This window comes from Pelecanus crispus, chromosome 5 (assembly GCF_030463565.1).
Source record: "Pelecanus crispus isolate bPelCri1 chromosome 5, bPelCri1.pri, whole genome shotgun sequence".
In the NCBI taxonomy this organism is placed as follows: Eukaryota; Metazoa; Chordata; class Aves; order Pelecaniformes; family Pelecanidae; genus Pelecanus; species Pelecanus crispus.
This window is the reverse complement of record NC_134647.1, coordinates 28398954-28416650: the sequence shown is the minus strand read 5'-3', so window position 1 is coordinate 28416650 and position 17697 is coordinate 28398954. Positions and strand designations below refer to the sequence as shown.

At 39.9% G+C, this 17697-nt stretch overlaps 1 protein-coding gene across 1 annotated transcript in view; it reads right to left on the bottom strand.

Moving 5' to 3' along the window:
• PPP1R1C (protein phosphatase 1 regulatory inhibitor subunit 1C) overlaps nt 1-17697 on the bottom strand; it is a 57139-nt gene that overhangs the window by 31776 nt on the left and 7666 nt on the right. The window contains exons 3-4 of the mRNA XM_075711433.1: nt 2775-2812; nt 839-899 (exon numbers count right to left, since the gene is read on the bottom strand). Coding sequence (XP_075567548.1) covers nt 839-899; nt 2775-2812 — 99 coding nt within the window. The remainder of the gene's footprint in view (nt 1-838; nt 900-2774; nt 2813-17697) is intronic.

Below are 17697 nucleotides of genomic sequence, written 5' to 3'. Positions count from 1 at the left end.
AGTAAATTGTGTTAAGCAGAAGGAATGGAAATTGAGGCTCTTCATTATCTATCAAGAGACATCTGGCACAATAGCCTTTGGTCTGCAGTCTGAAAATGATCCTGCACTGACAAGTGTCAGGCTGAAGTTCTGGTGAATCACTGTAGATCTTGCTTCACTGCAAGCATGGTCAAGTCAAACTCTGTTCAGAGTCATTTGAGAAACAAGGCCTAAATGTAGCTGTTCCAATCCCAGCTAATATTCCAACTGCTTTTACACTCATTCCTGAAAAGCGTGTAAGCTTTTAAACATTTACCAAGATTTCTCATTTCCCCTTGTCTTCACAAGAAAGGCTTCACACTTCCTATGATCAGATACCCAGCCCACAACTTTGGCTATTCTCCTTTTCACAGCTGCCTGGAAAAGGAGGCAGAACATACGGGAGTGATTTAAATAAGAAACAGAGAGCTGTATGGAGCCAGCACTGCTAAAATGTATGTATTCTAGGAGTTCTCTTCAATGTTTGGGATGGAATTATCTGTTATCTCAAATGAATAAAAGTATTGAGGCTTTGCAAAAAAAGAAGATTTTTAAAAAAAAAAAAAAAAATTGCCACTGCTGCAAGATTCTGTGGTGAGGATAAATAGATGGTCGGTATCAGGCAGACGGTCCATGCCAGATAGTCGCTTCAAAGTGTGAAAACAGCGATGGCTAAGCATGAACCTTTCACAGCTGTGCTGCTCACGGGCAGAGAGCCATTGCTTGCGCCCCAGTGTTTCCTCTGCAAGAGGAGACACAAAGCCACAGCGGTGCAAGGGGAGCGTGCCCTGCCAGGGCAGAGACAGTACCTGCACAGTACCTTTGAGGGCAGGCGGGGTGAAGACGCTCTGCTTCCTTTGCTTGGGAGAGGCACTCTGGGACTGGGGAGGGACAAAACACAGAGAGAGGCAGTGAGAGACGGGCACGGGGAGAGTTTTCTGTTCATGACAGCTCCAGGCCTTGTCCCGCAGCTGCTTTCAGAGCATACACACACCAATTTGTGAAGTTTCTAAGAAAATTATCTTGTATAAATCTGATGCCAGCTCCCAGGCTTTCATGAACACAGGGAAAACTAAGATTAGATAGAAAAACATGTGTTTTATGGAAAGCCTTTATGGCTCCCAGGCAAACCAAAACTCAATACTACTGAAGATTCCCCTTCACACTAAAAAAATATTGTTAAGCATAAAATTAAGGTAGCCTGTGCTTTTAACAGTCTATGTAACTGATTCTCATAAGACAAATAAATGTTTACATATATTAAAAGAGTTGCAAGACATACATTAACTAATATTCCAGTTAATTACAGTGTAATGAATGATGATTATATGTATAGGTAACGTAGTACTGAAATTATTAATATATAAATTTTTACATAATAAATGGAAGATCCCTCCCCCTGCACTTCTTCAGTGTGTTCTATTACTCCTAAAATAATAATTTCAGCAACCAATCACTCAGCCTTTAACTGGGCCTGATTTAAGTGATATACTTAGACACAGTTAAACTTTTATGGCCCCAAAATCACATCTATGCACAAAAGATAAATTATGCCAATGTAATGGTAGTAAAATTACACATAGAGTAATAGTAGTATAATTATACCAATGTATAGTTAGCAAAAACTAACTGGAATACATTCCAGTGCTAAAGCAGAGCAACTTTTGCAAAATGAAAGCAGTCAAATTGGTGTCCATATTATACCAACATGAAATATGTCCATATACAAAGGATAATAAAGGTCACACACATAGCTGGCTTTTGAAAACATAAGGACCATATCACATTCCTAAGAAAAAGGCTAAAAAAGTGTGTAGGCAAGCTTTGTTTTTTCTCATCTAATCAATTTCTAGTTGTATTTGGTCATAACAATGTTGGCTTTCCCCAATTATTTGCTAAAAATGCCTCTTTCCCTGAGTACTTTGACTGGTATATAGTCTGCATTTTAATCAGATCTACTTCTTCAAGCAACATTTGAGACAGCTCTGAAGAAAACCACTTTCACACAAGTATGGCCAATCCTATTACCTTTCCTTATCACAATGGATGGAACGATAACATTTATAAATAAAATATTGTCTTCTTTTGAAAGAGAAAGCTATTTATAAACACTGTGGGATAGGTTGTTGATCCTCGCCCCAGTAAATCTTTATAAGTCTGTATCTGAGTCCAAATTTGAACCAATCAATACCTCCCAATGCTATTTAAAGTGCTGCCTGCTTCTCTGAGCAATGGATGAAGGAGAAAGAGATCAAGGAATTGCAGGAGCTACGCAAGGGGAGGTTAGAAAATGAGATCAGAGGAGCCAACATTTAACTCTTGTGCAAACAACATCAATGTGCTGCCTGCTGCGGGCTTGGCAAATGATAGAAAGAGGAGAGGGGAGTTTGCAGTGCTTTTGTAGAACAGCAGTGATCTGCAGATCCAAAACAATGCTGGATGAGGTGACCTGGCAGGGTCACCTTGGGCCAGATTTACTACAATTTGCCAGGGCATGGCAGGAAGGCAGAGAGGAAACTTGCTTTTCCCAGTTCCCTGCTACAGGGAGAAGGGAGAGCTGGCAGAGCTGCAATGCAACACAGCTTTACACAGCCCTGGTTTGGAAGTGATGGTTCTTAAAAGGCTGTGTTACTGTAGATGGCATGACAATGTAAATAAAAACATTAACCAACATGAATCAGTGAGTTTCAAAGGCGTTTTAACAATAGAAGTATTTTAACAACAAAAACTTTAAAAAAAAAAAAAAAATCACTTACCTCTGCCTGTGAGATGTTTGTTCTCTTCTCATCTTTTTCTAGAGGAGGAAAAGATATAGAAAGAGAAAAGTTAGTACAAAAGCGTTTCTCAGTGCTAACCCTTGCGACTCTGCCCTGAACCCTGCACTATTGTACGTAAGAAACTACACTTCTGATTTACAGCTTCTTTTTCTGTGTGCCTCAGAAAACCAGAGGCCCTGATTAGCATTTAGACACAAGTGCTATACCTAAAGCATTTAACTCCCATTTTTTATCTGTGAATTAACAGTAAGTGATGGAATTCCTTCAGCAGCAGGTCCTTCCGCCAGGCTTGCAGCAGGGCTCTGCGCTCACCGGTGGCTGTGGGGATACGTGGCTGCTCTGCCCAGGGACTGCACTTTCTTCTATGGTCAGAAAAGGCTTGGTTGCCAAACAGTGTGCAGCAAACTCATGAAGGGCTCTACTGGACTCAGATAATAATAAGAACCTCATCTCAGTTAAGTTATTAATATACCAATACTGGTACTGAAGAGCACGTAACAGTAGTATGTAAAATTAACAAACCAAAGCTGAACAAAGACTAATCTTTTAGCTTAAAAGTTTCATGACATTACTGGACTGAATTTTTTCCTGGAACTGCTTACTTTTGTTGCCTTAATTTGCTTTGGACTACAGGCATGGCAGAAATGGTCAATACTAGAGATTTCTAATGAAAATAAGTGTCTCTGAGAACCTGTCTGAACAGCTAAGTAAAATTGTTTGAAGCAGAGGAGGGTCAAGGATCTTCCTAACCATTGCACTTAACCAGTTTTTGCATGAGAATAAACTACTTTTCTGCTGTCGCCTTGATGTGGTTAATGGCCAGAAAGTGTATGTCTTCTGATGATGACTTCCCAAATATTTGATGCAGATCATGTAGGATCTTTGATGCACAATAGTCTGGAGCTCTAAAATAAAATGCCATTAAAAACAGAGACATCAATCTCTCACTGTACCAACGCCCCTTCTAAAATTTTCCACTTGCAGATATCACTGTGCAATTTCCACTGAGGTGTGGCAGATCTGTAAATGTATGTCTAAGGGAAAAATTAGGTCTAGGCAATATCACTTTATCTATCTTATTCTCTAGATATTGGCTGCTTGTGGTGTGCTCTGTGTGAGGGGACGAGCCAGTCCAAGCAGATGGATTGCATTTTCTATTGCATTCTTTACCATTCTATCTGTGCATCTTGCAAACATTAATTGACTTAATGGATTTTTCAATATATATATTTCTCACTACCTTTATATGAAAGACATTCAAATTACTTATACTTGAGGTTAAAAAGTGTAGTTGAAAACAGTGCTGTTTACTAAAGCGTGGTCTCACAGATACAGAATTAGACAGGACAATCAGGAGGCCAGTTCCTGCCATTGACATTTGTATGAACTTTGATAAGGTGACTAATCTCTTCCTTGCCTTTCCTACCTGTATATAAGTATAGCAGTGCCTATTTAAGTAGAGCAGTGTCTATTTGCCTTTGTAAAGCACTTTGGGGTATGAAGTTAGGCTGGCTAAACGGGTGATTATCTATGCGCTTGCAATCTTTCTTATTAGTCATATACCAAATAGAGACGGACTTCTATGATTCAACTTTGGATTTTTTTTTAGCTCAGGACCCTGGATTTAGTTTGGAGGCTGAAATTTGAATAAATCAGGAACTTTCAGCAGAGAACAATGAAAAGTAAGTTATGTCCCATTCCTTCCTGAAACTCTAAACTTGCCCAGATTGAAAATATGTATTGTAAATCCAAGCTGAGGCTTGCATAAGGAACAAAAACTGCAATCAGCAGCTTTGTTGGGTTTCGGGTCTTGTTCCTAAGGATGTGTACAACTCTAACCGTTTGGGCTTGCACATTTAATGTTCTTAGTGGGGTGGCATTAAACCTACCAGAATTGGAAAGTTCCCAGCCTGTCCTTTCACCGAGCAGCCCTTATATGACAGGCAAGTTTGGGAACGAGAACTGGCCCTGTATGGAGTTAGAGAAATCATTCATATCCACAGGGCAAATAGCGCCAATGAATAGCATCAGACAACATGTAAATGTAAGAATGACTTAGAAAATCACAAAAAGAAACAGTTTTTCAAATCCAGTAAACAGAGATCGGAAATCAACCTAAAGAAGCAAAAGAGACAGACTTGAGGCAGCAGACATGAAGTGTTTCAAGACAGTCATGAGATGAAGGGAAAGGTAGAGCTGGTTGGAGATGCAGTTTGGTCAATGGTACATTTAGACATGCATTTATTTTTGAGGACAGAAAGATGATTGCACGCTTATTTTTGACACGCATTTTGGTGGATAAGGCTCAATGGAGAGTACAGATTTTTAAGGAGAGGTGACAAGGAATGGGAATGAGGGAAGCTGAGATCCCTCAGTGTCATAGACCGAGGCAGAGAGCAGAAAATAAACAAAACCCCTTTCTGTAGAGGAGGAGGAAAAGATGAAAGACAAGGCAGACATGGAAGAAAGATAGAAGAGCTTGTGTGCAGCTGAGGTAGTAATGAGAGACAGGGACAGTGGGGTTGTAACAGAAGTAAAAGAGGGAACTTGGTGACAGAGAGCAGAGCTGGAGTGCAGTGTGGGCTGGAGCTCAGTCAAGAGCTCTCTGCCTGGGGAAATACTTATAGCCATCTTGGTCTAACTGAAGAATTACATTAATAATTGTGTGAACATTCTTCCTTGGATAAATAGTGTTTTTCCAGTGTAACTGGAAATAATGCTTTGAAAGCAGTGTAAATAAATCAGTGAAAGCATGTTCTTATGACAGTCTGACTAAGAAAGTGTCCTTGTGAGAGTCAATGTGTGTAGGAATCAATGCTCTCACTACAACAGGTCGGTTCTGGCATCAAGAGATTCCACACAGAAAATCTCTGTGGCAACAGAATTTACAATGAGAGTGGAAGGTACAAGGTAAGAAAGAACATCATCAGTTAGCTACTGCAAATCAGACATATCCACCTACAGAAGTCAAACCAGCCACACATTTCCCACCCTTAAATCCCTCTCAAATCCATTGACAATTATAAGCTGAATTTCTTTACTGAACTCTTTGAGCATAAATTCCTCTTGAGAGGGGTCGGAAAAAAAATCACAAATATCAGACTGTGATATCACTTGATTCATGGGAGAGAATGAAATCCCTGGTTTCTCAGCTTCCTTTAGTTCTCATTGATTACTGTGCAGACAGGATTCTGCTCACAAAAAAATCATAGTTACGCAGAATGAAAAATCTCCTTATCATGTTTATAACTAGGCAATTATATCATGGACAATGTGAATTCAAGTAATTAACCATTTCTCTCTTATGAAACAAAAGCCAAGCTCTCAGTAGATAGATTCTCCCTACAGGTTTGCTCTCTTTTTGGGGCCGGGAGGGAAGACGACTTTTTAATGATGCTCCATTTTCCTCCCTCACAGACCATAACATTGCTCACAGAACACAATACAGCTGTATTATAATCCGAATCTCAACATATGGCTTTTTTCCAATTTAACTTACTCTTGGCTGCTCTAATTAGTGAACAGGACTCTAATTACTCAAGTCATTTCTTGACAGTTTTTGTGGTTTTGTTTTAAAGTGGTATAATAGAAATCATATGAAGAGCTGAGAACAGATTTGTACATATCCAAGTTACTGGAAAGTCAACATATGTAAAAATAAGATTGCAGCTTTGTTTAGAGGTTTTTTACATCTATGCTGAGGAAAAAGCAGTTGAGGACTTTCCCCTGTGCTGGGGAATGTCTGAAGCTAGTGTGACCCTTACCTCATGTAGACTGGAGTAGCACTTGACAAAATAAACAGGGTTTCAGGCCTTAGTCAGTGTCCTCAGGAAGAGAAATGGTCCATGTTCATCAATGAAAGGTTCAGTCTAAAGGATACTTCCATCAGTGCAGATATGTACAGAGACTTTCTCAAATGAAGCCTTATTTTTAAGGAGGGACACTTCTGAAAGTCCATTACCTGCACAGAGCCCATTTCAGCATTTTCTCAGAGCTCTAAGCTTTAGTCTTCACCCAGGGAAACGTCTCACCCACTCACAGGGAAACCTGCAAGATTTGGCCTGGCTATATTGCTGAAATATGGAGGAAGAAACACCGTGGAATTTGTCTCCCACATGCTCTTGTTAGCATAGCTTTTGAATGCTTATTAGCACAGCCACCCAGCCAAGCTGACAATAAGCCGAGCTACCCCAAAGGTGTCATCATATGAGGTCAGAAATGAACCGAGTGGAAGGAGGCTGCTAATAGCCAGGATGACAACCGCTTGATGTTGCTGATTGCTTTTCCTGTCAATCTCCACTGTTGTGCAAATGGCATGACCATGCTGGGGGAAGCTTTATGGTCATATTAGAGTAAGATCTAAATTCATCTGCCACTCTCTCCCACCGGATAATGTTAATGCACTTGGAGCACCTATGTGGGGCAAGAGGTGACCTATTTTAAAAGACTTGGCCTCTGATATCACCCATGGGCTCTGCAGTGGAGTCGTCTGGCAAAGGCTTATCTCATCCAGCTAAGTACGCTGCTTTCTTTCCCCTTGACAAGAGCAAATAAAAGCCTTTTCTGTGAGGTTTCAGTCAGGCACTGGAGGAACAGGACAGGTCAGAGAGGCCGGCTTTTACACAAAAGAACTGAGTAAAAGGCTGGTATAATTGATGGAGAAAGCTTCATGTAGGAAGCTTGGAATTTTCCTTGGGAAAACAAAGCTGAGAAGTTTCAGATAAAAATCACAGGGGGCTGATAGGGCTTTGGATTTGGTTAGGTTTTGTCATAGTGTCTAAATTTTCCCTTAAAAATAATAAACACAATACCCTTCAATTCCTCAGATAGTGGAAATAGCCCATGAGTCACATGCCTATAACAGGTTTTAGTTAAAGAATGATTTAAACAAGAACAGTTTGAATCTGAAAGAAATGAGCCTGAAGAGACACTTTAAAGATACAATGTCATGGTCAGTCTGGAGCCTCCTTACAGTCCTGCCCCCACCCTTGTTTAAGCAGCGCCACTGGAGAGACCAAAGTAGATGAACAGAAGCGTGGATCCAGTCTTTCACATACAAACTTTAGTGCAGGACACCCCAAACTAGAGACAGAAATCGGATGATGCTACTGCTATGAAATAGTTCAGCCTGTTTCATTTCATTAGTTTTGATGAAATGTCTCCATGGCCAAACAGCACTATGTTTATGAGCAAAGCTTTCTCTCTCCAAAAAAAGTGAAAGAAATTAACCGATTGCTGACTTCTGATCAATATGATCAATGATGGCATACAGCTGGAAAAGGAAAACAATTTTCCTGGCTTTGGCTCCACTTAACCATCTCCTGTGATGAAGAGGAGGGCAGCTCTCTCCACCTGCTGCAGGGTCAGGGGATGCTTGTGTGCTTGGGCAGTGGGCAGCCGAGCTCTGCTCCCAGTCTTACTGTGTGCTAATTGTGCAACAAGGCAGATCACCTGTTTCAAAAGTTAAATGTACAACCCACACAATTTTAGGAACTAAGAAAAGAAACGGATCATTTTCGAAATAATTCTTTATTCTCCTGCCACTTATTGGCAGGCAAACGTGACATTTTCTGAAAATTTGGTTTCAGTCATTTCACATTTTGATGTCTTTATTAGTAAAATAAGGATAATTTTAAATCTACCAGCTTGTCTCACTGGTGTTTGATGACCACCATTTGTGTTTGTCATGGATAGTTGTAAAACCAGCTCATTGAAATCTGATTCAGAAATTGAGTGGCATAATGCTATTTTATTTTTTCTGCTATCAAAACTACTTTTCCTTTCCTCCAGAAGACAAAGTGAGATGAAAAAACATTTCATGCTCTGCTTTTGCCAGAGTTCTAACTACACAATGCCAGATCAGCTAGCATCTCATGGCTTTTTGCTAAACCACTGAGGTAAGAAATGGAAAAAAGGCCAAAAAAGCAAACATAGAAAATGCTTATGTAGTTAATTGTTTGACTTTTGCTTGCTGGTTTTTATTTGCTTGTATCTATCAATGAAAACTTGACTATGGGTATAGACATAATTACTTTTAATTACAAAAAAATATCCTAGTAAGCCCTCCTGGCGTGAGTATATGTTTCTGAAAATCTTCACATTGCAAAAGCACCTCATTAAACTCCAGTATCCCAGCTGCTGCGATAAATGTAGCTGGAGGGTCTGCTCCCCTCTTCAGTCAAGTGCTGACAAGAGAGTGCGTACATTGCAGTTCTGCTGCATCTCACACACTAATCGGCATCTAAATTACTGCCTGGCCCTTTAGGGAACACTAATAACAAGATTTGTATAGGAAATATTAAAAAAACATAGGGGAGAGAGGAATTTGCTATATACACAAGCATTTGCATGCTTATTCTATCAGGGGTTTGCGGTTAAGGTATGTAGCATGGGAAAGATCCCATGTTACCCTGACAGCACCGTCATCAAGAGACCTCTCGTCACTGGCTCAGAGACGATCGTACAGTAGCTTTTCCAAACTAGCTCTTCGCTGTAACCAGCCCTTTGTAGTGCAGTAAAATGCCACAGGCCAGATGAATCAGCTGTTTGGACATTTAAAATTTTCTTTCCAGGTAAATTGCCCCATTTATATTTACATAGCTCTGTATTTCCCACCATCAATATTCGAGTAGCCATTACTAGTACTGAAAGTAGGGGCAGCAATCTCCTTTGTTAGACCAAATCCTTCTTAATGGTGCTCAAAGTCAACCTCTAAATGAAAAGAATGATCATCCTTTTCCTCCCAACACGCATAACAACATCTGATCCAAACAGCATCTATATCTCTGAACATCATACAGACAGTATCCAAGGGCCAACTTTCAACTGCACAGCCATAAGAATATGAAATAAAACCACCTTTCATAAATTACACAGATCAAAATTTCTTTAAAACATACATTCTGAGATCATAATCTGGTTTACTGGAGACATTACAAACCTCAAATGTGAATCTAAATGTATTTGTTTACATCACATGAATCTCAGAAGGGAATTATAATGCCTGATTCACCATCTTGTTATTCCAGTTTCATACCAGACTCATGGAAATCAGTCTAGTTTCACTGGCATTAAACTAGAATACAACAGTGATGAATCAGGTCTGCAGCCTTAACCGCAGAGCAGTCATGAATTATTACAACAAGTACAAAAAATCACACCTCTCTTAAGCATTTGGTTTTCAACTTTTCATTCTCCCTCCCCACAATACCTGTTAAATATAAATATAAAACAAATTCTAAATAAGTCCCATAAATCAAGCACAACTTCTCGAAATATACATTGGAAGCGAATTCAAATTTAATTCTTTTTTTTTTTCTCCCTTCTTATTAATAAGGACTGAGTTGTTCTGTCTGCCTTCTTGGAGTTACACTTCTGCCTGACTCTGTGGTCTTCCAGCTGCTGCCAGCTCTGTAAGGATCTTTCTGATACTGTCCTAGCTTTGAATGACAGAACACGAAACAGGCTTTGTGGAAAAACCCATCATGAAAAAATCCTTCCATGCAGAAGTTTCTTTTCCTCATAGCACAAGAGTCTCTGTTCCGTAGCCCTGCTCCATGAGAGGGTCAGGTGAGCAAGGAGCATGGAGCAGAGCTTCCTGGCATGAAGTCCCTCATCCATCATATGGGGACAATTACAGACTTAGCAGGTCTGCTCGGAGAGAGTAATCAACCCAGGGAGAAATAAGCTTGAAATAAACATTTTGTTTGGATAACTAATGTAAAGATTGACTTTAAATCACAAGATAAACAATGCTAGGCTTGAAGCTGCTTTCTTCTAGTTGCTTTCTAAGCAGCACAAACTCCTCTTTGCTGAAGGAAACGGAGATGGCTTTCAAAGAACAACTGACTAAATAAGAGGAACAAGGAGGAGGTAAGCAAAAGTCTTTTTTTTCTTTTGATCTCCCAGATTGGGTCCATTTTCTGGACCCAATATAAATCTCTTACAAGATTACCAAGAATGACTCTGAAATAAACTTTTCATATAATTTGCAGCTGACCAGTGTGGACTTACAGCATCAGAGCTGGAAGAAACCTCTGGCAAGACCACAGGGTGTCACTGTGTGCAGAAGCTTCAGGTCAGGGTCTGCCTCTACGTTGCTTCAGAGCTCACTCATTCCAAAAGAATACCATTTAGTTAACAGCAAAGTACTGCTTTCTGTTTCCAGCACAACAAAGTTAAACTTAATCACAAATCGGCGCTGCCTGTTACACTCCGACCCTCCGCAAAGAGGAGTTCCGTCAGCACGCGCCTCAGCAGGGCGTTATGGGTTGCTGAGCAATGCTCCAGACCAGAGGAGTCCAGCACAGGAGTTCAACACATGTGGAGGGCTGCTCAGTGCAGATACTCTGGCAAATCTATGGTCTGCATCAGCAAAGCGAATCAGGCAAAACAGAATTTTTGAGGGAAGTGAGAGATGGAAAATTATTTTACTGCTGAATTTATTAGGCCATAAGCAACAGGAAGTTTTGCCATTGACTTAAAAGTCAAGATTTTATCCTAGGAAAAAAAAAAGGCAAACTACTTCCTCATTTAATGAACTAGTTCTAGAGTTAGTGCAACCGGGAAGGAACTTCAGCCATACGTAAACTGGCTTCTTAGTCAGAACTCTTATTATCTAAACTAAGTAATGACAGTCACATTAATATTCACTGTATCTTTGAAAATCCAGATTAATTCATTCAACTAAGTAAATGTAAGTGAGACAAACTGAAGAAAACTGCTGTGATCAGTGATGTGAAATTTAAAATCCTTGGCCTATTGGGAAGGTTGATGGTAAACTCAAGTCTCAAAATGTGCAAAGTAAGACTTAAAAGATACATGATGATATACATATGACTCTCTTTTATGCACATCTATTTAGGATGATTCAAATTTCTCTTTCAGATGGCGTGAGCCAGAAGTGGAACCTGACAGCCAGCTTTCTGGGTGTCCCACGCAGTGCTGGAAGGCCAAACTGAACTTCAAGAAGACCTTGGAAAAATAGACTTTCACAGAGATATGGAACAAGGCAAAGGACAAGGACTGGAAAATAGGCCTAAAGCGCAATGTGGTGTCTCAAAGTTTGTCCATCTGTGTAGAAGGAGAACTCACCTTATTGTAAGGTTACATTGACACAGGGTTCTATTCTGACACAAAAGCAGATGCCAATAAAGATTACAGCTTTGCTGCAGGGACTAAGGGAAGTTTCCACACTCTCAGCATAACCTCACCTGGCCTGAAACCTGACAGTGAAAGAAAAGACTTGCACAAAGGAAATAGGAGGGCAGTGAAGACAAAGACAGCTTTTGAGAGGTTAGAGGAGGGGCACAGCTGTTGAGGGGCTGCCAGCAAATACTCAGAGAAACAGGTTCAAAGAGCAGAAGCATGCCTCTGAAATGAATGTGCCCAAGCAAAACATGCTGCCAGACTACTAAATATTTGCAAATAATGGCTACTGGTTTACCAAATATTACCAAAGCACTTACACAAAAACTTCCCAAATAGCTTGCAATTACTTTGTCTATTGACTCAAACAGTCATAAGAATGTATTAGCTTGCGAAAAGACTTAACATGTTCATTAAGCATTTTCAAATACAGAAGGAAGCTAAGCACCTTGAAAAGAGTTACCCAGACTTGTGAATTCATCAGCAATATTGAATAGTATTAGTAATGTGTTACTTTCCAGCTGCTTGCTTGCTTTATGTTCAGTCTATGTTCAAATGACATACTGAAGAGGTTGAAGATCTAAATACAACTGAGGCAAAGATCATGAAGAAAAATCCATGGTTACCAGAAATATAATACTAGCTGATCCCCTGATATACATTTAAACTATATCCTAATAGCTTCATATGCAGGAATCAATAGTAATGGAAAACGGCTCAGAATTGACCCACAGATCGCAATCTTTGTATTGGAGTTACAGCTGCAATAGCTATCACTGTGAGCAGTTCCTTGTTGTGAGCTGCAGGAGTATTTTAAGCTCTAAAATAAAAACCAGCAGCAGCAACCAAAGCTAAAAAAGTCAAAAATTTCTTAGCATGCTATAGCTCATAAAGCCATTTAAAAAAATATCGTAGCTGAACAGTTGTGTATTGTACATTCTGGAAAGTGACATTGGCCAGGGGAGAAGAAAACAAATAAAACCCAATAAAACTCTTCCTTAGCCAGTGATTATTATTGCTGCCTTTGCAGTTTCCTTCCTTTTGGAATAATACCGCAAGGATTTCAGTAAGAATGTGTTGTAAAGCTAGTCCCGGCCAACTGCTCACGGCTTGCTTGTGACTAGAATGCACATGCATAAAGCTCCTCACATACATGTATCATCCTATGCATGAATCAAGTGAGCCACTAACAATAGTACTTCTTGGCATTTATGGCCCTTTTTACAAAACGAAGATGCAAATACCACTTCTGTAAATTCATTGCTTGATTTTCTAAGCTTTCAAAGAGTCAGCAAAACAAGGTTCCATAATCTCATTCTCACCACCAGCACTACTAGGTGGGATGGAAAAGACAGGGCAATCATTGTTAACTCAGACGAGGTCAGCTGTAATTTCCAAAGGCATTTTTCAGAATTTCTACTAACCTCACTACATACTAGAGACAGAGGGGACCCTGCGTTTTGTTTTCTACATCTCCACCTGTACTGTCACAATCAGAAGCACCTCGCTGTGATTCCCATGGAATGAGCTGTTCCACACCCTCCTATGGGATATGCTGTATGCGTTAAAGCCTAAGTCACAGACTAGCCTCAGCATTTTAGGAGGCTTGAAAGGACATTTCTAAACAATTACAGCCCTGCTGTCTACTTACTGTATCTCAAAAACAGACAGTAAAAACCTAATGTTGATCTGGATCAAAAAAATCTTCCGGATCACAATTCTTTAAAGGGAAAATTCTTTTTTCTCCCCTATCCCCCAATCACTTTCTAGTTCATCAGTACAATTCCACTTCAAAGAGAAAAGGTTATAAAATTGCCCTTAGTGATACAAACACGTTGCATTCAGACCAGCTGGGCTTGTAGGTTAAATTGCTCCCTGACTCTGTAGCTGTCCTGTGGATCCTAATATAACAGGGAGAAGGTGGAGCAAGTGCTGCAGCTACATGGTGGCCGATCCCAGAGATGCTACTGTTTGGTGGTGGTCAAAGAAAGAGCAGGAAAGGTTCAACCAGAACTTCTTGCTTTCTGCCACTGTCTGAGAACAGCTATGGCAGGGAACATCAGAAAGACTTGAAGGGAATGTTAACACCACAAGCATTTCTCTTTTCTCAGTGGTGGGGGCTCAGTGCTGAAATGTTTAGGCTATGGGATGCCTGGGTACCAGGATAAGCAGTACTGTAGGATGCAATAGAGCTCACTGCTTTATTGAACTTTCCATCTGCCTTGCTCAAGCTCATGTTCTGCCTGCTGTGACTCTTCTCTACTTGTCTCATCAGAATGAAGGACATGGCCTCTAGTGAAAAACGCTGCCTTTAAAATGCACATTCATCTACTTAGCACTGCTAACTATGTAAATGTGGTTTGGTTCCACAAGATGAGTAACACCAAGACATTAATTCTCTGTGGTACGTCTGCATCTCAGCTATCCCAGGGAAAACACAAATGAAGAGCGAGCAGGTAACTATGCTTCGTTCTGCTACTATGATATTCTCTCAATGCCCTAGTAAAGCCATTTAAGAAAAATATTAGAAGTGATGATTTTAAATACAGACACTTGAATAGGGTTTTGAGGGGGAGAAGAGGAAAACAGAGCTCCATCCAATAGACATATAGTTTAATTCTACCCTAGAACTGCTTTGATTACTGTACAAAGAGACTTGGCTGGTCCAGCTGATCTCATTTCCACAGCTCAGACTCACAGGAAAGCAACACTAAGCTCGACACCTCCCTGCACTCTCTCTGGATTTCCACAGTCCAGCCTTGTGCAGTTGTCAAAAACTTTCATGATTTATAGCTTCATTTTGTTTAGAGTCTCTGTTAGCTTTCAGTCCAGATTCATTAAATTCCCACTTTAGGTGTATTTTGAAGTAAAGCTTTAATTTCCGTTACTCCATATAAAGAGTTAAATTTTGCCTCTGAAAGCTTAATAAATGGAGCTATCTTGATTGATGCTTTAAGTGCAACCCCTTCCCAATATTCTGAACATAATGAGGTTAGTGCTAAAAGCTGGATTCTCTCTCATCTGTCTGCATTATCTATTTATTCCGCACACGTCACCATGGTAAATGAGTGCTGCATTAAGCACTAAATAGTAGAGGTCAGACAAACCCTATGCTGTTTTTTTCTCCCCTCAGCAAGGCTGAAACATTTATTAATGGATTTCACCTGATGTTAAAAAAAAAAAAAAATCAGTATTATCACATTATTGAAGTATAATTTAAACAGAATCTCAAAACAAACTAATTCGACATTCTTATTCAAAACATTTTGTCTTATGATGTTTAAATGGACTTAATTTCAAATTGTCTCTAAAATGTTTTACCATTAAAAAAAAACCCACTCAAAATATAACCAGAATATTTGCTCCAGGGTAAACTGGACCTATTTTGAGCCGAACTTTTTTTTTTAAGGCCACCAACCCCCAAAATTGTATATTCATGTAGCTGTACGAAACATAGCTTAAGTACTTTGACTATATGATGTAGTTAATTACACCTAGGCATTTTTTAAAAATAGAAAAACTCACCATCTATTCAGAATTCTCACCAAAACAAACTGTATGACGTGTATAAGTATTTGCTACAGTTAGAGTTCCTCTAGCAAAATATTAAGCCTTATGAATGCAATAAAGTTAGAAGCTGTCCAACTAGCTTCCTCACCGGGATAGGTAGTTGTGCACATTTCTATTCTCTACCCAAGGCACACCTCTTTGTCATGTTTGGATGCATGAAGGTGATAACAGAGGTAAAGTCTGAAAGCTTATCAGTCCTGATGCTGAATAATCAAGCAACTGGAGATCTGTAACATGAAGCCATATATATTAAAAATTATTTGCAAATAATCTACTGGGGTGGAAGAAGGCTGTTTCTATGGTGCTTTTGCATAAGGAACGAGGAAAACTGATGAAGAGTACAAGGTTCAACTCTAAAAATACCTCCTACATTTTCAGATAGTTCCACGGACGTTGACCCTTCCAACACAAAACCAACAGGAGGCAGGAAGCAGGAGGAACAAGTAATGTCACGGTACACATTAGGGGTTTAGCTGCACTGATAAATAAAAAAGTACGTCAATTCACCTGTTGGGGATTTAAGACTGGAATGAGATAAATGGATAAATGTAATTCCACCCAAACTGGGAGCAAGTAAACATTTTTTTTTTCTTCATGGCCTCTCAGCTGCACCATTTCTCCAATCTAGGCCAGAAATCTGAGTCCTGGTTGTGAATATCCAACCTCTATTTCCAGTCTGCAGGCCTGGGTCAGGCCTTTCCACAGACAAGAGCTTTCTCAGGCTATGTTTGCATCCCACACTGCCCCTTCTCGTAGAGGGAGGACAGGCTTCAGTGAACAAGAGGGACTGTTTGTCTTGTTTTGACTAAATTTACTCACTTCAGGCAACTAGACCATAGTCAGTAGAAGCAACCAAGTTCATACACGCTATGTGTCACATGAAATGTACCTATGCAAGCATCATTAAACCCTGGAAATGAAGGAAGCATGGATAAAAATAAACATGAAGAATGAGGTAAAATAAGTTAATTTTGACCAGAACATGCACAACACCTTTTTATTTTGACTTTCTCTGAGTAGTTTTCAGACCCTTCTCCTTGTTAAAGTGTTTCTTACTGGCTAAAGAGTCCAGACTCTACTTGGGCACTATATGAAATAGTATGTTTCCTACTGTTTCTGACTATGTGTTTTACATAATGACTAAAATGTCCCATGGAATGTTTCTGTTTGTGAACTAATATGTTCATGACCTCAAAGAATAGCAAAAATGCATCTGGCTGTTTTGGTGATAACCTTCCGTGTAGGCACAGCAGTGCACAGTGCATCCCAACCAACTCAAGCCTAGTCCTCCAGCTTGCTGACTTTACCGTGCTGCAGGGAGCATGACAGCTCTTTTGGCAGGTGATGACAATGGCATATAAAATCGTCACCCTCTCATGAAAACGGAGCATTTTCATGAAAGATGCTAAGGAAAGCTTTTGGGTTTTTTTAAAATTCATTGCTTCTGTTTGGAACCTGTGAGCTGTCACTTCTGGACTGCATTAAAAACAGCTCAAACACAGTTTCCTGACTTTTTTCTTGTTTTCTTCTTTTTTTTTTTTTTTTAAGTCCCTGAACGTTTCTTTTTATTTTCAAGGGTCAGATCATAGAAACTTTACTCACACTGCATATGTGTGAGGAACTTACACTGTGGCTTGTCCCAGGGGCTTCTGTGAGCCTGAACTGCAGAGTAAATTCAAAGTAACCTGAACAAAAGAACACCCAAGCATAGTATATATAGGTAAGAAAAAGGGATGTAGTTTGCCACTGAATGTTTGCAGTCACACATTAGTCTGCAAACGGCAGAATATTTTCAAGCATAGATGTTTTCAACTCTGTTCTGGAATCTCTATCACCTGTCAGGTCTTGCACAATGTTTGTTTTATATATTTTATTGTTTCACTGTGTCAGATAGTCCTTTCCAGCACAGGCCTAAAGAACACGAAGGTCCTCACTGCCCTGACCAAGAGTGCCTGATCCCTGAGCATCCTGGTGCCATTGATAATGTACACTGAGCTGTATCGGTCCTGTGGTGGGAGGGGACACAAATCCTTTTCATTGCTTATTGCCATACCTCCATGGACTTCTAGACTGAAATAAAACCAGACAGCACACTTAAATGGTATCCACATTGAGCATATGAAAGGCCAACTAGTTTGACCAAAAAAAATATACAGTTAATGACAGCTTTTATTAATGTACTGCT